This window comes from Hemiscyllium ocellatum, chromosome 3 (assembly GCF_020745735.1).
Source record: "Hemiscyllium ocellatum isolate sHemOce1 chromosome 3, sHemOce1.pat.X.cur, whole genome shotgun sequence".
NCBI lineage: Eukaryota > Metazoa > Chordata > Chondrichthyes > Orectolobiformes > Hemiscylliidae > Hemiscyllium > Hemiscyllium ocellatum.
The window spans coordinates 138,580,234-138,602,157 of NC_083403.1; the positions used below are offsets into that span (position 1 = coordinate 138,580,234).

The window sequence follows — 21,924 nt, forward strand, 5'->3', positions numbered from 1 at the left end:
TGAAGATTCTGCTGCAGGTATTTTTCCTCTCATCCTCTTTCCCAATTTCCACACCCTGATCAACTGCATTTCTGTTCCATCCCCCACAAAGAAAAGCTGTGTTTACTGTTTTTGTTTTCCTGGTGAGACCAATGGCTCAAACAGGAGAAGCTATTGAATTTCATTTGGATTCTTTGATTTAATAAGTCATTAGTTACCGTAAAGTTCTATTTATTTTCACCAATCCAATATTGAATCCCTTTACACCAACATTGTTTAGTCTAAGAGTCCTGCTGTAATTTGCCAAACCCACTCTGCTGTTAAGCCTGGTGATTTCGAATTGAATTCTACTTAGAGTCCTTTTTTTCCTTAGCTCTGCATAAATACTGTTATTGTAAACTGGTTGTCTGGAGATTGGAAAACTACTTCAGTAGACGTTCTCACTCTGTTTTCTTCTTTTCTAATATCTGCTATACTTACTGCCTCTGGTTAAACATGCTTAGATTTGAAATTTGACCAAAATAATATGGTGCTGTGCCATTTTCCAAATAGATTTTCCATAATTTTGGCAATCGGAGAATATTGAATGCAGATTCTAAATTGCTGTTCAAAATTATATTTATTTTTTGAGGGGTGAAGATGTTTAGAGGATAAGGAGAGGATTCAGAATGTTAATTTCTAGATACTTCACAGCTGTAGAAATATTAATACTTTCTTTTCTTCAACAGCAGGTGTGTTTTCCGCAGGCCTTGCTCCAGCTGCCTTTATGCCAAACCCATACATTATCAGTACAGCTCCACCGGGCACAGATCCTTACACTGCAGCAGGACTGGCTGCAGCAGCTACTTTAGCAGGTAATCAACAAGATGCCGTATATTATAAACAGAGTAAAAGAAAAGCTGCACGTCTACCAGGTAAAGGCTGCACCTGGTTTGACATTAAAACATACAGACCAGAAGACGTTGGTTTCGGTTCATTATTTCTCTTCAGTTACTTGATCTGAGTCATGCCAGTGGCTTTAAAAAAAAGCTAGAATTACTATCAGTGGTTGGGCCAAGATGAGAAAAATGAATGAGGGATGTTTCTAATCGTTGTTTAGAGAGGATGAGAACGCATGAAGATAAGCCAGGCCTGTACAACACAGAGTGAGCAGAAGGGTAATGGCGTGTTTTGAAGAGCAATTGTGTAGTGTGGGTGTGGTAGACAGTGGTGCTGACTTGTGCTCTTAAAGAGTGCATCTCCAAAACTGAGTACTTTATAAAAATCATCAATATTGATTGCTCCTCCAGACCTCAATTTATAATAGTTTTTAAAACTTTGACTATTGTGATATAACATGGTTTCACTTAACACCTATACTTATATGAGCATTATCTGTCATGCATCCAGAGCCATATCCTTTTATCGTCTATATGAGGATGGTCATTCTCATCTGGCTCCTTTTTGAAAACTTGCAGCAAATTATTACTCCTTCCATGAGCCAATAACTTGTTTCAAAGATTCACAACTCTCCCTAAGAAATGTCTAGCACAAGAACTAGTTCTCTGCTTACAGAGCTATTAGTCTGAGCCCTGTTAGTGACTAATCTGTTTAGCTTGAATTTCATTATGGGCTCACTTAAATTTTGATGATTGAAACACTCAATTAACCTCTTTGAAGTCACTGCTTCTCCAGACTGTATTTTTAAAAATATTCTCCCAACTGAGAGGCTTTGCATTGGTTTAATCTGATTGCCATTCTCTCAACTTCTTGAAAGGTACCCATATCATTATGGCATGATAGGACTGAAAGCTTGCTGTCTCATGTTCTGGATGGAATCCGATGAAAGCCTTCCCAGAGATAGAATATTTATTATTTTGCAGTTAAATGCCCTGGAAATACATTATAGCATGCTTTTTAACCTGTCTAATAATCTCCCTGGAATGTTCTTAGATTTTTGGTGACTGATACACTGTAGGATATAGGTCTTTCTCCCATTCTGAAACCATTCATCAAGTTTTCATGGTTTACGAATATGTGACATTTCCCTCAGCTTAAAAAAAAAGCTTGCAAGTATGCATCTTTCACAATTCATAGGAGTTCCAGATCATTTTGCAGTGAATTATGTTCAGGTTATAAGTTTGCTCATTGAGCTGATAAATTTGTTTTCAGATGTTCGATCACCATGCTAGGTAACATCAGTGAGCCTCCGGCGAAGCGCTAGTGTTGTGGTCCCGCTTTCTATTTGTGTGTCTTGGTCTCTTAAGGTGGGTGGTATCATTTCTGGTTCTTAGAGGTTGGTGAATGGGGTCCAAATCGATGTGTCTGTTGATGGAGCTCCAATTTGAATACCAGGCCTCTAGGAATTTCCGCCCGTGTCTCTATTCAGCCTGTCATAGGATGGATGTGTTGTCCCAGTCGCAGTAGTGCCCTCCTTCATCCGTACGTAAGGATACTAGTGATGGCGGGTCATGTATTTCTGAAGTGTAGATGCTGTTGCAGTAAGGGAAACAAGGTAGGAGAAAGTGAGGACTGCAGATGCTGCAGATCGAGCTTAAAAATGTGTTGCTGGAAAAGTGCAGCAGGTCAGGCAGCATCAAACGAACAGGAGAATCGACGTTTTGGGCATAAGCCCTGGGAAACAGGGTAGCCAATTTGTGCTTATCAAGGCCTCACACACGGTAAGCGGATAACTGACATTGGAAGAACCTGCCCACCTTCTATGAGTAGACCTCTATTGTCTTTCAGAGAGTAGGCTGATATTTAAAGAAGAAACCTTCAGCTATGCAGTGCTGCATGGGAGTGCAAGTGTGATTGTACTCAAACCTTTGGATTAGGACTTAAATCCATAATCTTCTTACTTTAAGACATAAATGAATAAAAAGGATCTTTATCTACATTAAAAATTACATCTGTCAGATGAAGATCCATTTCCCATATTCTGCAGATCTAGCTGTATTTTATTTTTCACCATTAATGTCTCTTTCTCAAATTTCGAAACCTTGTTGTTTTTCATTGTAGGCAAGTAAACGCAGCCCAACATTTCAGAAGATGATATAACTGTTGAATGGGATGGTGTAGAGTAGTCGCCATGCCAAAAAAAGAAAATTCTTCTAGGGAGAAAGTGTCCCCTGTATTGTAAAATCATAGGAAGACCTGCGTAAAGTATGTGAAATGATGGGTGGAACTGGGTGGCTAACTGCACATGGGTATCTCGTGGTCAGAGACAATGATTATATTGAAAATATTGAAACATCTCAATGTATTTCACATAATTACTTTTTGAAGTTTAATGACTTCTGCAGAAATGTTTGGTGTCAGTAGGTTCTTGGATCACAATGGAGTTGGATTTATTCCTATCTAAACTTCAACCAGTGTTTGCTGTGTAGTGATCGGAAGTGGGAAATCAAAAATTGTTTTCTCTGCTTCACACCGGGCACTGAAGATCTATGCTACATTATCTGAAGTTTGAGATCAGATCTGGGTTTTCTATGGTACGGTTACTGAATAGACCAGCTCATCAAGTTTAGTTAGGAGGCTCCCATTGGCATGAATAAAGAATACAAATCTAGTCAAGCTATTAAGCCAAGAAAACATCGGTGACTGTTGCTGATTCACCAGTGTGTGTTTTTGTGCTAGGCCCTACAGTTGTCCCCCCTCAGTATTATGGAGTTCCATGGAGCGTGTATCCAGCCAATCTGTTCCAACAGCAAACAGCTGCACCATCTGCAAATAATACTGCCAACCAGCAAGCTGCAACACAGGCACAACAAGGGCAACAACAAGTATTTAATTCTAATTATTTCATGCTAGTTCATCCTTCAGTTATTATAATGGCTTGAAAAAATATGTATAAACATTGTATTGAATTCTCTACACTTATCAAGTTTAGTTTGATTTTGGGTGACTTGTTCATTGTTAATATTTGGGGGTGTTAATCATATATGTGTTGGGCAGCATTTTCTCTCATGTCCTGCTTTAATATTTGTATAAAATAAAGAGGAGGAGCTTCTCATCTGTTAGGTTTGGTTAACTGATACGTGTCACAACATGGTAAACCTTTCCTTGTTATTTGCTGTTAGGTATTGCGTGGCGGAAGTCAGCGTCCATTGACACCAAGTCAGAGTCAACAAAGCCAACAAGCTGATTCATTGGCAGCAGCTGCTGCTGGCAATCCAGCTTTAGCTTTCAGTCAAGGTCTTGCTACAGGAATGCCAGGTACTTGAAATTTAGTATGTTTACTTTTCAACAGCCCAGCCATTTATTATATGGTAATACTTTTCTACCAATCCTTCCATTATATAGTACCCACTCTGGGATACAATTTCATGGACCTTGAGAGATCTCCACTACGTAATGGTTATGTTTGGAAGTTACTTCACTGTGGAGGGTATTACAGCTGTCCTCCCTTGCAATTTACATCCTCCTCTTAATAAATAGCAGCAAGAACTGGACCCTTCAGATACCTTTACTTGTTCAGTGTGTCTTTGCAGCCTCATCATGGTTCTGGTTGAGATTGGCCAGACCACCAATGGAATTTGATCTTTGTTTCCTGATTTGGCTCAAGAGTATGGTAGGTTTTCTATCTGAACATGAAGCAAACCCAGAAAAGGCTGTTCAGTCCATCAAGCTTCGTGTTTCACAGACAATGACTAATCTAATCATTTCATGAACTCTGATTAGTGGAAATGTATTCTGAATATTTTCGCTGTCAAATCCCCGCAGAATATTGTTTATTTTGATAACATCAACCTCATTCTTCAGAACTGTCATAGGAGACCCAACATGTTGAGCCATTCTTAATAAATCAAACACTTCATCCCAGGAATCAGCCAAATGAATCTCCTTTGAGCTGCTTCCAGTGATAGTGTATATGGTTTTGGGGGACAAAAGCTGTGCACCGTAATCCAGGTGGGCTCTCTGACACCCTGTACAGTTATAACAAGGCTTCCCAATTTTGAAACTACAACCCCTAACAATTAAGGCCAAAATTCAATTTTTCTTCATTACTTGCCACACCTACATGCGAATACTTTGTGTTCATGCATAAAAACACTCAGATTCCTCTGTGCTGCACTTTCGTTTTGAGAGTCTCCCCATTTAAAGAGTAGCCTGCCTTTTGATTCTTCCTACCAAAGTGCATCACCTTACACTTCTTTACATTAGACTCCAGTTGTTGAGTCTTTGCCCACTCGCTCCCATCTCCATTCCCCTGCAAACTCCTTACATCCTCATTGCAATATGTCCTCCGACCTATTTTTGTATCTTCAGCAAAGCTGGATACATGATACTGTGCCACCACTTCAGATCGTTAATATAGATGATAAATAATTGAGGCCATAATACTGATCCTTTGGCACTCCAGTGGTGTTATGTCTTTGTACCTTGAAAAATACCCATTAATTCCAACTGTACCCCTAATACCATCCAGTTTGCTCAGTCTGTATTTATAAGACAGTTCTACCATCCAAGGGACAAATCCGGTGAACCTTCATTGCACAAACTGTATCCAGAGATAAGGAGGCAACAGCTGTGTATAGTACTCCGAGTCTAACCAATTCCAAAAATGTAAGCAAAACTTCACTACTCCTGTACTTGAATCCTCTTTCAGTAAAGGCTAGTATTCCCAATAATTTGTTGTACCTGCATGTTAGCCTGCAGTGACTTATCGACAGAAACCTAAGCCCCTTCATGCATCTACAGTTTCATCTTTTTACCGTTTATGGAATGCAGATGCATATCCATTTCTCCTATCAATGTAGATAACCTCACATTTTATACATTATATTACATCTGCCATGTTCTTGCCCATTCATTAATCCTGTTCACATCCTCCTGAAGCCACCTTCCATCTTCCTCACAACATGTATTTCCAGTTAACTTTGCATCATCTGCAAATTTGAGAATATTACATTTGGTTGCCCATCATCAAATTATTGATCTATATTGTGAATAGCTGCACCCATTTACTGTTCCTTGTGCAATCTCATTAGTCACAGCCTGCCAACATAAGAATGACCCTTTTATTCAATGTATTATTATGTTTTCTGTCTTATAGCAAATCATTCATCAATGGCCATATATATACCATCTAACCCATGTGCTTTAATCATTCTAACTGGCATCCTGTATTGGTCAGGGTGGGGGGAGGATCTTTTGTCAAAAGCCTTCCGAAAATCTAAGAATACTTTTCTGTATCAATTTAGATAGTAACATCCTAAAAACAAATTCATTAGTCATGATTTTCCATTCAAAAATCCAAGCTGACTATGCCTAGTCATATCATTGTCAACCAGGTGTCTATTTCTCCCATCCTTTTCCATCTGACTGATGTAAGGCTATCAAGTCTATGCTTCCCTATTTTATCTCGCTCCCTTCTGTCCAAAAAGCTGTCAATTATGGATAATTCCTGAGGATTGCAAGATGATCACCAATGCACTGACTACCTCTATAAAACTTTCTTTAACACTCTGGGATAAAGACCAGCAAGTTTTGGGCATTTGTCAAGTTTCAGCTGTATTAACTTCAGTACAATCTGCTAATTTCTTTCAATTCATTATTCCTCTTTTTTTACGTTTTGTGTTAATCTACTCTCAATCAATTTTGTTCTACTTTATTAGCTTTTTTTGCCATTTACTGCTAGTTTATTAAAATAAAAATCTCAGTCCTCTGGTTACCACTGCCTAAATTTTTGATTGGATATGCTCCTCATGTATTTCAGTCAGATCACCCCTCATTCTTCTAACTTCTCCGAATACAGGCCCATTCAAACAAATCATTCCTCATCAGACAGTTCTGCCAGCCCTGGTTTACTGCACTCCCTCTTTGCCGAGTATATTCTTTAGTGGGGGAGACCAAATCAACAGGCAGTACTCCAGGTCTCACTAAGGCCTTGTAACTTTCAAATGTCTCCTTCAAACTGTATTTAAAATTCTACTATGTTGTGATCACTACCTTCTAGAAATTGCTTATTAACCTTAACTGCTGATGCTGGAAATCAGAAACAAAATCAGAAATTGTTGGAAAAGCTCAGCAGGTCTGGCAGCATCTGTGACGAGAAAACAGTGTTAACGTTTTGGGTGCAGTGATCCTTAGAACTGATGGTAGCTCAGAAAAGGTTGTTTTTATGCTGAAGGTAAGGTGTGGGGGAGGGGTAAGGAGCAAATGAAAGGTGGAAATAGAGCCCTAGAGTAAAGGGAAGACCTTTTAGAATGGAGATAAGGAGAAGCTGCTTCAGCCAAAGAGTGGTGAATCTATGGACTTCATTGCCACAGAAGGCTGTGGAGGTCAAGTCATCGAGTATATTTAAGACTGAGATAGGTTCTTGAATATCAAGGGTTACTGGGAGAAAGTTGAAGAATGGGGTTGAAAAACTTAACAGCCATGATTAAATGGTGGAGCAGACATGATGGGCAGAATGGCCTCATTTCTGCACCTGTATCTTATGGTCTACCTCGTTATATTAGATTAGATTAGATTACTTACAGTGTGGAAACAGGCCCTTCGGCCCAACAAGTCCACACCGACCCGCCGAAGCGACAACCCACCCATACCCCACATATACCCCTTACCTAACACTACGGGCAATTTAGCATGGCCAATTCACCTGACCCACACATCTTTGGACTGTGGGAGGAAACCGGAGCACCCGGAGGAAATCCACGCAGACACGGGGAGAACGTGCAAACTCCACACAGTCAGTCGCCTGAGGCGGGAATTGAACCCAGGTCCCTGGCGCTGTGAGGCAGCAGTGCTAACCACTGTGCCACCGTGATATTGCAAGATATAAAATAGCTGGTTACTGTGTGGATTCTATATTGTATGGTTCTAAGAAATAATTCCTCTACAAATTAATTTTCCATGTAACCTTTGTCCATCCGATTTGACTGAAATGTTAAGGTCAAAAGGCAGATTAAAATCACCCTTGTAGTGCCTTTCTGACATGCCTCCATTAATTCCTGACTTCCATGTTGTCTTACAATGAGGTAATGCTTTGGAGACCGATAGACCACTTCCACCCCTAACTTATTTCTTTTGCAATTCCTTATTACCACCCAAACTCATTTCTCATCATGATCGCAGTCACATCATGACTCACCAGTGCACTGATACCATTCTTTATTAGCAGTACTACCTGTTTCCCTTCTTAGCCATTCTTCCGGAATGTTGAATACCTTTTAAATATTGAGCTTTCAGTCTTGGTCACCTGCGACTTGTCTCTCTAATAGCTATGAAATCATATTCATTTATTTCTATTTGTGCCGTCAATTCCTTGTTCTTTACAAGGTAATCCTTGCACCCTGAATTCTTCTGGCTTGTGAGATAAACTGCTCCATGCTCCTGTTGGTCAAGAATTGGCCTGCTCTGTCACAGTTAAGAGAGCATTAAAGAGCCTCTGACATTTGTGGTAATTACTTGGTCTAGTTCTAATTTTTGCTGTTCACTTCTGCTCATAATTTCTACCTTTTCCTCTCACTATTGAATAACATTTGCCTTTTCACTATCCTGTAGCTCTGCTGTCCCTGTTCTTGCTGAAACTTTAAACTTCAATTGAAGCCGACACCCCATTCATTATTTTAAAGGCCTTTCTACAGTGCTGTATATGCAGTTCCCCAGGACGCTAATAATAGGGCCATTGATAAAAACATGAACATGATAGCATGCTTTTACAAATTGTATTTTATCTTGCCAATAGCACAACATTGTAATTTTTATTTCCTGTAGTTCTCTAATTTGATATTTGTACTGTTTAATATTGCCTTTAGTTACTCCTTAGCATAAAATCCTTTATCAAACTAGTTAGCTCAGAATCCCTTCCAGATTAAAGTCTTCTAATTTACATGGTTTTGATTTGCGTAACCTCCATATGACTTACACAAAATTATTACATTAAGCATTAAAGAAGGTCATTCAACCCATTAAGTCGATTCTTTGGGAGAACAATTTCCAGCTCCCCTACCTCTTTCCTTGTTGTTTTGCAATATTTTTTAAGGTGCATATTTGTTCCTTTGAAAGTTACAGTTCAATCTGTTTCCATACCTATCTCAGTATTCCAAATCTTAACCCCTTGCTGTATGAGGAAAAAAGTTTTCCTTCTATTCATTTTTCTGAGCCATTCTCAAGAGTTTCCCAGACCCTCACTAAATCCTTCTCAATTAAATGGAAGCTCTTAAAAATATTTAATTACTCTGTTTTGTAGGTGTAGATATCAATCAGACAAGGAAAAGCCTACATCCGTCTGCACTCAAAGGGAGAGGCTATATAATTATAATCCTGTTGGGTCAAAACTGAGATATGCATTCTACTAAGTGACCTCTACATTTGCCTTGTTCTGTGTTTATTTTGGTTGAAAGAGATGGGTTAGTTCTGCATAATGTCATTACGCAGATTAACTTCCGTTTACCTCTTTTGTTAGGTTATCAAGTCTTAGCCCCAGCTGCCTACTATGATCAAACTGGTGCCTTAGTGGTGGGCCCTGGAGCAAGGACTGGATTAGGGACACCAGTTAGGCTGGTGGCTTCAACACCTGTTATCATCAGCTCTGCAGCGGCACAAGCTGGTAAGCTCCAACACAAACATTGAGTACTGTTCATTCATTGTTGAAAATGGAACCTTCGTATCCATCTGATAAAATCCCACTGGAAGGCTTTCAATAAAGTCCCACTAAGAGATTAGCAGATCTGGCAGCATCTGTGGGGAGAAACCAAAGTTAGTGTTTCAATCCAGAGTCTCTCCATCAGAACTACTCAAAATGTTAACTCTGTTAACTGTTTTCTCCCCATAGATGCTTCAGTGTGATCTAGGTAAGTTGCATCAGTGGGCAAATGCAAAAAGTAGATAAAGTACAGTGTGGATTCATGTGAGGTTATTCATTTTGGTAGCAAAAGAGGAAGGTGAATTATTATCTGAATGGTTAAAAATCACACAACACCAGGTTATAGCCCATCAGGTTTAATTGGAAGCTCTAGCTTTCGAAGCGCTGCTTCTTCATAACTACCTGATGAAGGAGCAGTGCTCTGTAAGCTAGTGCTTCCTATTAAACCTGATGGGCTATAACCTAGTGTTAGTAAGGACTGCAGATGCTGGAAATCAGAGCTGAAAATGTGTTGCTGGAAAAGCGCAGCAGGTCAGGCAGCATCCAAGGAGCAGGAGAGTCGACGTTTCGGGCATGAGCCCTTCTTCAGGAATCAAGGGCTGAAGAAGGGCTCATGCCCGAAACGTCGACTCAGGATCCTACTCCTTGGATGTTGCCTGACCTGCTACGCTTTTCCAGCAACACATTTTCAGCTATAACCTGGTGTTGTGTGATTTTTAACTTTGTACACCCCAGTCCAACACCGGCATCTCCAAATCATATGTGAGTAGTGATAGATTGGGAAAAGGGGAGATTAATGAAACTTGGGGAGGTGCAATGAATTCTTTTATGAGCTCACTGAACGTAAGCTCGGTCGTGTAGCAGGCGGTGAAGAAAGCAAATGGTATGTTGGCCTTCATAGTGAGAAAATTCGAGTACAGGGGCAGTGATGCCTTGCCACAGTTCTACAGAGCCTTGGTGAGACCACATTTGGAATATTGTGTGCAGTTTTGATCTGTTCTGGCTGTGAAGGCTGTGAACAAAAGTTTACCAATTTAATTTCTGGGGTCACAGGACTGAAGTATGACAAGGGACTGGATTGGCTAAAACTATATTAACTGGAATTTAGAAGAATGAGGGGAGGGATCTCGGACATCTATAAAATTCTAACAGGGAAGGATGTCTCAATGACTGGGGAAGTCTAGAACCAGAGATTACAGATTAAGGTACGCCATTTAAGACCAAGATGATGACAAAGTTTTTCATTCAGAGAATAGTGGACCTGTGAAATTCTCTGCTACAAAAAGCAGTAGAAACCATAACGTTGAAAATATTGAAGATGGAGTTGGTTATGGTTCTTGGGGCCAAAGGAATCAAAAGTTATGGCAAGAAAGCAGGAACGCAGTACTGAGTTACATGATCAGCCATGATCATATTGACAAAGGGAACAAGCTCAAAGGGCTGAATGATCAACTCTTGCTTGTTTTGTATGCAAGAAAATCACCTGGGGACACAATCCAACAAAATTCCCTCAACATTATATAAAATCTGGTTTTCAGTCCTCCATATTAATAGTGACCATTATCAAGAATTCCCAAGAGCATACATTGGTAAATATACAGAATTAACCCTCATCGCTAATAAATTGTCTTCTCTCACCAGCCTGTTCCTAGTTTTAATTGACAGTAACCAAGTCTCCAAATGCTGTGTCGGGTTTCCATTGACAGGACCTTTATTTCGATCTATAGCAGTTGCTGCACTTTCTTCTCTAACCTGTTAGCTGAATTTCATTACAAGAGTGTAAAAACAATCAAGTTAACAAACTGACAGCACTTGATTTCTTGTGAAGGAAGTTTACGTTTCACTCCTTGGGACATTGTAAATGATTGTTTCAGCAATATGCTCAGTTTAACGAGTGTGACCTAAATCACGCTAAACTTCAAGTGACAACTGTATCGAACTCAATTCTCAATCATTGATGACAGAACCTACAGAAACACTGGTGTTGCATGATGTTATTTGGAAGATAAGTAGTGACCAGGGCACTGGGGAAAAGTTTGAAACTTTGCCAGGGGATCCTTTATGTCTCTCCTTGAGGGTAGACTGTTTAATGTCCTTCTGAGTAACTGCACCTGCAGCAATGCACCACTGAAATGTCAATCTAGATTTTGTATTGAACCAATAACCTTTTGATTCAGTCAAGAGTGCTAGCAGTTGAGTTACTACTGAGATCATTGGGCAATCTGAGGACTATCTTTGAAGTAAGAGGAATTTGGAAGTGATTTCTATCACATTTTTGAAACATAAATATGCTGCAGCCTCCATGAGAGTCCTCTTGAACCTAGCCACAGCACATCCTCATAGATGCCACTATTAACTTAGCAGTTACCTGCTAAGATATTTTTGGATGTAGGTTTGCTCGCTGAGCTGAAAGGTTCATTTCCAGACATTTCGTTACCTTACTAGGTAACATCTTCAGTGGACCTCATGCGAAGCATTGCTGAAAATTCCTGCTTTCTATTTATATGTTTGGATTTCTTTGGGTTGGTGATATAATTCCCTGTGGTGAAATCACTTCCTCTTCCTTTTCTCAGGGGGTGCTAGATGGGGTCTAACTCAATGAGTTTGTTGATAAGAGTTCCAGTTGGAATGCTATGCTTCTAGGAATTCTCATGCATGTCTTTGTTTGGCTTGTCCTAGGATGGAAGTATTGTCCTAGTCGAAGTCCTTCCTCATCTGTGTGTGAGGATACTAGTGAGAGAGAGTCATATATTTTTGTGGCTAGTTGTTGTTCATGTATCCTGGTGGTTAGTTTTCTGCCTGTTTGTCCAATGTAGTGTTTGTTACAATCCTTGCATGATATTTTGTAAATAACATTAGTTTTGCTCATTGTCTGTATAGGGTCTTTCAAGTTCATTAGCTGCTGTTTTAATATGTTGGTAGGTTTGTGAGCTACCATGATGCCAAGGGGTCTGAGTAGTTTGAGAGATGTCATTGATGTAGCGAAGAGTGGCTAGGGTTTCTGGACGTGTTTTGTCTGCTTGTTTGGGTTTGTTGATGAGAAACCGGCGCGCTGTGTTCATTGGGTACGCATTCTTTTTGACTACACTGTATAGGTGATTTACCTCTGCGTAGTTCCTCTGTTCTGCAGTGTGTGTTGGCTCGTTGAAATAATGTTCTGATGCAGCTTCTTTTGTGGGTGTTGGGATGATTGCTTCTGTAGTTCAATATTTGGTCTGTATGTGTTGTTTTCCTGTAGACGCTGGTTTGAAGTTCCCCATTGGCTGTACGCTCTACTGTGACATCTAGGAATGGCAGTTTGTTGTTGTTTTCCTCCTCTTTAGTGAAATTTATGCCAGTAAGGGTATTATTAATGGTCTTGAAGGTTTCCTCTAACTTGTTTCATTCAGTGATGACAAATGTGTCATCCATGTAGTGGACCCAGAGTTTGGGTTGGATGGTTGGCAGAGCTGTTTGCTCAAGTGTCTGCATTACAGCCTCTGCTAAGAACCCTGATATCATAGATCCCATGGGTGTTCCATTAGTTTGTCTGTAAATTTTGTTGTTGAAGGTGAAGTGGGTGGTAAGGCATAGGTCCACTAGCTTGATGATATTCTCCTTGTTGATGAACTTAGTGTATGTGTCTTTGGGTCTTCTAATAGTGTAGTCAGTTTCCTTCTCCAGGTTAATGCTGATTGAAGTAAACAGAGTTGTTACATCAAAGGAGACCATTATTTCATCCTTTTCTATCTTAGTGTCTTTGGTCTTCAGGAATTCTTGGGTGGAGTGAACGTAGTGGTGTGAGCTTTCTACTAAGTGTTTCAGTCTTTCGTGTAGCTCCTTGGCCGGTCTGTAAGTTGGTGTTCCAGGTAGTGAGACTGTGGATCTGAGGGGGGGCTCCTGCTTTGTGAATTTTGGGTAATCCCTGGATGCGTGGTGTGTTGGATCCGTCTGGTTTCATTTTTTGGAAATTGGTCTTATTTATTTGTCCAGATTTCTGAAGGTTTTTGAGTAGGGCTGTGATTCAGTTCTCTAGTTGTGGGGTCAGGTCTATCATTACTTCTTGGTAAGTGTTGGTATCTGTAAGTAGTGTGTTTGCTTTTTCAATCCATTCTTTTCAATTTAGAATGACTGTCAAGCATCCTTTGTCTGCAGGTGGGATAACAATGTTTTTATCTTTTTTTAATCTTTCCAATGCTTTCCTTTCTTGTGTATTGAGTGTGTTTCCTTCCTTTTTTCTGCTTAATGTTGGTGGGACTACTTGTTGGATGGATTGTTGGGTTTCTTCTGTGAGTTGATTGTCTTTTAGTGTTGTTTCTAATGCTGCTAAGAAATCTTTCTTGTCCGCATCCTGGCAGTTGTAATTTAATCCCCTTAGTAAGACGGCTTTTTCAGTGTCTGTTAAGGATCGGTCAGATAAGTTTTTTTTTAATCCATTCTTCTGTGTTGTCATTGTTGCTACTTTGTGTAAGTTTGTCTAGTTTTTTTCTGCAGGTCTAGTTTTTTCATTTTCTGTGTTTGTTGCTGTCTAATATCTATGGTTTGTTATACTGTCTGTCCATTCATGGTCTGTTGCATGACCGAATCATTTCTGTAAGTATTCTGTGGCCGTTTTGCTCTGCTATTCTTATGGCTAGTTGGGTGTTAATGGGAGGTTTGTATTGAAGACACGTAGGTAGTACCTGTTTCTTTAGGCATTCGTACAGGAAGTACAACTGTTTGCGGGTGGCACTCTGTCGGATGGCATTTGTTTCCCATTTTCGGGCCAATGTGCAAAACCAACGTCATTTACAAAATACCGTGCAAGGACTGTAACAAAGACTACATTGGACAAACAAGTAGAAAACTAACCAGCAGGCTGCATGAACACAAACTAGCCACAAAAGGATATAACCCTCTCTCATTAGTATCCTCACATACGATGAAGAAGGACACCACTTTGACTGGGACAATACATCCATCCAGGACAAGCCAAACAGAGACATGAATGAGAATTCCTAGAAGCATGGCATTCCAACTGGAACTCTATCAGCAAACACATTGAGTTAGACATCTCAGTTCACCCTCTGAGAAAAGGAACAGGAAGTGACTTCACCACAGGAAATGACATCACCAACCCAAAGAAACCCAAACATATAAATAGAAAGCAGGAATTTTCAGCATTGCTTCACATGAGGTCCACTGAAGATGTTATCTAGTAAGGTAACGAAATGTCAGGAAATGAACCTTTCAGCTCAGTAAGCAAACCTACATCCGAAACCTCAACCTGAGCTACAAATCTTCTCAAAACTTGCTAAGATATTTTCAGATTCTCATTAATTATCTTTAATATGTATCATTAATATGTATGACTGTCATGATTAGCTTGTTTCATAAAATGATTTTGACTTTTGACTGTTCAAGATATTTCATGCAATACTTACCTAATTAGCTTTACTGTTATTTGATGTTGGACAGATGGATGAATCTTATTTTTGCTTATCTTTGGAAAGACTTGTCGTAGCTTTGTGGTTGATAAGTAGCAATGTCTGAAAATATGAGATTTTAACTTTGAAAGTAAATGGAAGAATTTGTCTGTGATATATGATGTTACATTTTCAATTAGTACTACAATGAAGAAATCAATATAGGTTTCTTGATGCATGTCCAATGCTTACGTTTTTGTTAGCACAAATTATAGATTCAGTGAATTCAACTTGGTCTTTCTGATACAATCCAGAAATCAAAATTGCACTTATCTGAAATTGCCTGATTAATAAGTTCTTGCGCTAATTCATTTTGTTTTTCATATGAGAGCAGTGAGTCGTTGCAGGTCAGAATCTGTAGTATTACTAAGAGTTATTGCTTTGGTTATTTACATTGATTATATTTTGGCATGGCTTCAGATTTGAAATGCAGGTATATTTTCCCACGGCTTGTAATATCAGCAATGGTCTTGAGCAGTGGAACCATAAAGCACATTATTGTGACCATCAGCCACTTCCAAATCACTTACACACTTCCTTAAATAAAGACGTCAAAACTGCACACCATATTCAAGATGTAGTCTCACCAGTGCCTGACATAATGGAGGCATAACATCCTTATCTTTCTGTTCAGTTCCTCTCCTCATGATACCATCTTGATTGTGTTGTATCTGCATTCTAAGTTCTTGTGACTTAAGCAACAGAATACCTGAATCCCTGTACACATGACAAAATTTGAGATTTTTTTTATTCTGCCGATGAATGTAACCTTCACATTTTTTCACATTGTGCTACGTTTGCCACATTCTTGTCCACTCACTCAAACTATCCGTATTTAGTTAAAAATCTCATAACACCACATTATAGTCCATAGGTTCATTTCAAAGTACAAGCTTTTGGAGCGCTGCTCCTTCGTCAGGTAGCTAGTGGGGCAGGAACATAGGACACAGTAAAAGATTGAAGTGTCATACAACTGATGCGGTGTATTGAACAAGCCTAGATTGCTGTTAAATCTTTATTCACTGTATCTAGCTGCACATTCTCTAAGTCATATGTGCAATGTACTTCCTGCATACCTTGCTATTGTCTGGGAAGTCAACAAGCTTGTCTCCACTCCCTTCGCACAAATCATTGATGTAAATTGTAAAATGTTGAGACCATAGTAGAACTTCATTTGTTTCATCCTCCCAGTCAAAGACAGGTGTATGCATATTCTCTCTCTGTCCTGTCAGCCAGCCAATTTTCTGTTGATGCTAATGTGTTATCCCTTCCATCATGTATGGAGATCCCCCTTCAGTAGCATATGTGCTGCCTTCAATAAGTTGGTTAAACGTGACTTTTCATTTTCAAAACCATTCTGATTCTTGTCTTTCTCACTGCACAGCTATAATCTCTTTAATGGTCAACTCTGACACCTTCCCGAAGCAAACACCAGTTAACCGACCTATAGTTTCCTGTTTTCTGTCTCCTTCCCTTTTGTTGCATAGAAAGGTTACTTTTACCATCTCCCAGTCTGATGAAACCCTTTCAAGGCCGATTATAATGATCTGAGGGTTGTCAGCCCACAGTTCCATAGGTTGCCTAGTACTACTTAATGTATGATTATAATTTCACTGTGTTCCTCTCTTACTTCTAACTCCTGATTTACAGCTGTTTCTGTTTTGTGTTCATGATGGTGAAAACAGGAACAAAAGCTTTCTAATTTCATTCACTATTTCCATATTATCTTCTATCAACTCCCATTCTCACTCTTCAGATGACTAACTCTTGATTCTCTGACTTTCTTTTAATAAATATAGAAACTCTTGATCCAATTTCATTCTCCTGTAAGAAATAGGAGCAAAATTAGACAATCTAGGCCATTGGTTCTGCTCTGGCATTTGATCATGGATGGTATATTTCTCAACCTCCACTTTCTCCCCCACCCCATTATTTGAACCCATTATTAAGCAAGACTCTATTTATTTTTGTTTTAAATACACTCAATGACTTGGCCTCCACAGCCCTCTGCAGTAATGAGCTCAATAGAGTCACCACCACCTGGCTGAAGAAATTCCTTCTCATCTCAGTTCTAAAGGGTCCTATTCTCTCCTAGTAGTGGAAACACCTCCATATCCATTCTATGCAGACTTTTCAGTATTCTGTAAGTTTCAATCAAATTGCCCATAATCCTTCTAAACTCCATTGAGTACAGACCCAGAGTCCTGAACTGCTTCTCAAATGATGGACCGTTCATCCCCAGGATCATTCTTGTAAATCATCTATGGTCCCTCTCCAACGCCAGCACATCTTTCAGAAGATATGGGGCCCAACACTGCCCTCCGTATTCCAAATGCAGTTTGACATGTGATTTATAGACTCTCAGCAGTATATTCCTACTGCTCATTTCTAGACCTCTTGAAATGAGCCAAGAGTGTGGTGCTGGAAAAGCACAGGAGGTCAGGCAGCATCTGAGGAGCAGGAGAATCAACGTCTCAGTCGAAGTGGTGTCCTTCGTCATCTGTATGTAAGGATACTAGTGACAGTGGGTCATGTCTTTTTATGGTGAGTTGATGTTTTGGCCAAAAATCCTTCATCGGGAATGAGGCTGTCATCTCCTCTGCCCTGAAACAGCCAATCTATCAACATTGCACTCACCTCCATCTACCTACCACACGCTCACCTACCTTCCCCACTCCCTCCCATTTATCTCACCACCCTCTCAGCCTCATTCCTGATGAAGGGCTTTTGAACAAAACCTCGATTCTCCTGCTCCTCGGATGCTGCCTGACCTTCTGTGCTTTTTCAGCAAGACGCTCTCAAATCTGCAGTCATCACTTTCGCCTCTTGATTGCCAACTGAACCTGCATGTTAACCTGAAGAGAATCCTGAACTACAACTCCCAACTAGAATTCCCACTCCCATTCTCTGCCCTTCATGTTCTGACCAGTCATTTGACATGTAATCTTTATAAAATATTAATTTTTCCCTTTGATTTACACCTTTCCCTAACTTTGTTTCAATAGAGCTTTTTTTTAAAATTTCAGGAATATATCTATTCTGAAATATTCCCTTAAATGTCTGCCATTCTGTATCTATTGTTGTATTCCATTCTGTATCTACTGCTGTATGCCCTCGCCTAGTTTGCCAGTTGATGTCAGCTTTCATGGTCACATAATGGCCCTTATTTAGGCTTAAAAAACAGGCCCACTTCCACTAGTGGCTTATTTCAATACTGTTCTTTATCGCCATCCAAATTGCTATACATTCAGATTTCCTAACCGAGGTTATTTATATTATTGCTCAAATAGCATCCTTGATTAACAGTGCTATCTCTCCACCTTTACCCAGCCTTCAATTTTTCTTGAGTATTATATACTCCTGAATAATCCTTGTCATCCTGCAGTCATGTCTTCTTAATAGCTCTCAGATCGTTTTTTTTTTACTTCAGTGTGGCTACCAGTTCAGTTATTTTATGAATGCAGACATAAAGCCTTTAGTTTTTTTGTAACATCTAGTTTTTGGTTTTTGGTGTATTCCTGGGTTTTGCCTCTCTGTCACCTCCTGTCATTCTGTGACCCTCATTTCCATGTTATTACATCACCGCTACTCCTTGATAAACTAAATCTTTCCACATATGACCTCTTGCCTGATCTATTATTTAATTTAATAAACTCTCTCTTTCTTTAGTTGTGTGGACCACAAGAACACTGGCCCGTTCGTGGTTTGGGTGTAGACTGTCCCCACTTTTCCCAGTATGGTCCCAATGGCCCATGAATGAGAACCCACTTCTATATCAGTTTTTAAGCCATATATTCATCTCTAATTTTACATTCACTATGCCAAGTTGCACGCAGCTCAGGTAATCTGGTGATTATAACCTTTAAGGCTATGCTTTTTAATTTAATCCCTGACTCATTGTATTATCTATTGCAGAACTTCTGTCCTTTTGCTACCTATGTCAGTGGTGCCTAGAAAGACCAGGATCACTGGAACCCCACTCACTGCAAGTTCCTCTATAGCCCTGAGCAGATGTCCCAAACTCTGGCACCAGGCAGAGCCTAATTCCTGGACACACTACTGCAGAGAACAGTAACAACCCCCCTCACTATACCATCACTTAATCTTGTATTAATCTTTGCTCTCCCTACTTGTACATGGCTTTGTGTACCATGGCCATTTGCATGTTCACCCTGCAGCGCCTGCTCTCATCAAAACAGGCTGAAAGAACCTCAGACATATTGAGCAATCATAGCAGTCGACTTTCTTGCATTCCAGCCTCTAGCTCAAACTTAACACATAATATGGATGTGTTCGCGCTGTATTGCAATTATCCACGTACTGCAACTTAAACACATCATCTGAACTGTCATCGTTAATTACTCCTTTTTATATTATTCACTCAGATATGTTGCCTTTTAGATATTTTATTAGTTTTACCACTGAGAACTACACTAAGTTAGAATTTAAGAGTAGGAAAATCATAAATCACTTCTAGGATTCACCAAACAACATCCCGCGGTAACCTGCCACATCCTTCCTCACTGTCAACAACTCCACCGACTTTCGTATCATCCGCAAACATGGTCACCCAACCTTCTAGCCCCTCCTACAGGTCATTTATAAAAATGACAAACAGCAATGGTCCCAAAACAGATCCTTGCCGAACACCGCTAGTAACTGCACTCCAAGATGAACCTTTACCATCAACTACTACCCTCTGTCTTCTTCCAGCCAGCCAATTCCTAATCCAAACCTCTAATGCACCCTCAATGTCATACCTCCATATTTTTTGCAGTAGCCTACCATGAGGAACCTTATCAAACGCCTTAAATCCATATACACCACATCTACCGCTTTACCCTCGTCCACCTCCTTAGTCACCTTCTCAAAGAATTCGATAAGGTTTGTGAGGCACGACCTGCCCTTCACAAAACCATGCTGACTATCCTTGATCACATTATTCCTATCCAGATGTTCATAAATCCTATCCCTTACAATTCTCTCTAAGACTTTGCCCACAACAGAAGTGAGACTCACAGGCCTATAGTTACTAGGGTTATCCCTACTCCCCTCCTTGAACAAGGGAACCACATTTGCTATCTTCCAGTCTTCTGGCACTATTCCTGTAGACAACGAGGACATAAAAATCAAAGCCAATGGCTCTGCAATCTCCTCCCTTGCTTCCCAGAGAACCCTAGGATAAATGCCATCAGGCCCAAGGGACTTATCTATTTTCACCCTTTCTAGAATTTCCAACACCTCTTCCCTACATAGCTCAAAGCCATCTATACTAATTAATTGTGACTCAATATTCACATCGGCAACAATGTCCTGTTCCTGAGTGAATACTGACGAAAAGTATTCATTCAGTGTCTCCCCAATCTCTTCAGCTTCCACACGCAACTTCCCACTACGATCCTTGACTGGACCTATTCCTACCCTAGTCATTCTTTTATTCCGGACATACCTATAGAAAGCCTTTGGGTTTTCCCTAATCCTACCAACCAAGGACTTTTCATGTCCCCTCTTTGCTGCTCTTAGCTCTCTCTTTAGATCCTTCCTGGCTACCTTCTAACTCTCGATCGCCCCAATTGAACCTTCACGTCTCATCTTTACATAGGGTGCCCTCTTCCCTTTAACAAGGGATCCCAATTCCTTATTAAACCACGGCTCCCTCACATGACCCTTTCCTCCCTGCCTGACTGGTACATACTTATCAAGGACACTCAATAGTTGCTCCTTGAGCAAACTCCACATATCGATTTCGCCCTTCCCTTGAAGCCTACTTTTCCAAGCCACGCATCTTAAGTCATGCCTCACCGCATCATAATTTCCCTGCCCCCAACTATAACTCTTGCCTTGCCGTGCACACTTATCCCTCTCCACCACTGAAGTAAAAGTCACCGAATTATGGTCACTGTCCCCAAAGTGCTCACCTACCTCGAGTTCTAACACCTGGCCTGGTTTGTTACCCAGAACCAAATCCAGTATGGCCTCACCTCTTGTTGGCCTGTCTATATATTGTGTCAGGAAACCCTCCTGCACACATTGGACAAACACCAACCCATCTAACTTACTCGAGCTATAGCTTTCCCAGTCAATATCTGGAAAGTTAAAGTGCCCCATAACAACCACCCTATCACTTTCACTCTTCTCCTGAATCATCCTTGCAATCCTTTCTTCTACATCTCTGGGACTATTAGGAGGCCTGTAGAAAACTCCTAACAGGGTGACCTCACCTTTACTATTTCTGACCTCAGCCCAAACTACCTTAGATGGCGAGTCTTCATCCATCGTCCTTTCCACCGCTGTAATACTATCTTTGACAAGCAATGCCACACCTCCCCCTCTTTTACCCCCACCTCTGACCCTACTATAACATTTAAACTCTGGAACCTGCAACAGCCAATCCTGTCCCTGTTCTACCCATGTCTCCATAATAGCCACAACATCGAAATCCCAGGTACCAACCTACGCTGCAAGTTCACCTACCTTATTTCGTATACTTCTCGTATTGAAGTATGCACACTTCAAGTCACATTCCTGTTTACAGGCACCCTCCTTCGAGATTGATGCCATGTTCCTAACCTCCCTACACTCCAGGTCCTGCACCCTAAAGCTGCACTCTAAGTTCTCATGCTCCTGCAGAGTTAGTTTAAACTCCCCCGAAGAACACTAGCAAACCTCCCCCCCAAGGCTACTGGTGCCCCTCAGGTTCAGGTGTAGACCATCCTGTTTATAGAGATCCCACCTTCCCCAGAAAAAAACCCAGTTATCCAGATACCGGAATCCCTTCCTCCTGCACCATCCCTGTAGCCACGCATTTACCTGCTTTCTCTCCCTATTCCTCGACTCTCTATCACGTGGCACAGGTAACAAACCAGAGACAACAACTCTGTTTGTTCCAACTCTGAGCTTCCAACCTAACATCAAGGGCAACCTTTT

The 21,924-nt window shown here is 40.4% G+C and overlaps 1 protein-coding gene across 5 annotated transcripts in view; it reads left to right on the top strand.

Annotated features, from left to right (window-relative positions):
* Window positions 1–21,924, top strand: part of LOC132834733 (pumilio homolog 2-like) — a 125,350-nt gene that overhangs the window by 76,729 nt on the left and 26,697 nt on the right. For all 5 annotated transcript variants that reach the window (XM_060853702.1, XM_060853712.1, XM_060853719.1 and 2 more), the window contains 4 exons: window positions 708–833; window positions 3,598–3,743; window positions 4,041–4,176; window positions 9,374–9,517. In XM_060853702.1, the coding sequence (XP_060709685.1) occupies window positions 708–833; window positions 3,598–3,743; window positions 4,041–4,176; window positions 9,374–9,517 (552 nt within the window). The remainder of the gene's footprint in view (window positions 1–707; window positions 834–3,597; window positions 3,744–4,040; window positions 4,177–9,373; window positions 9,518–21,924) is intronic.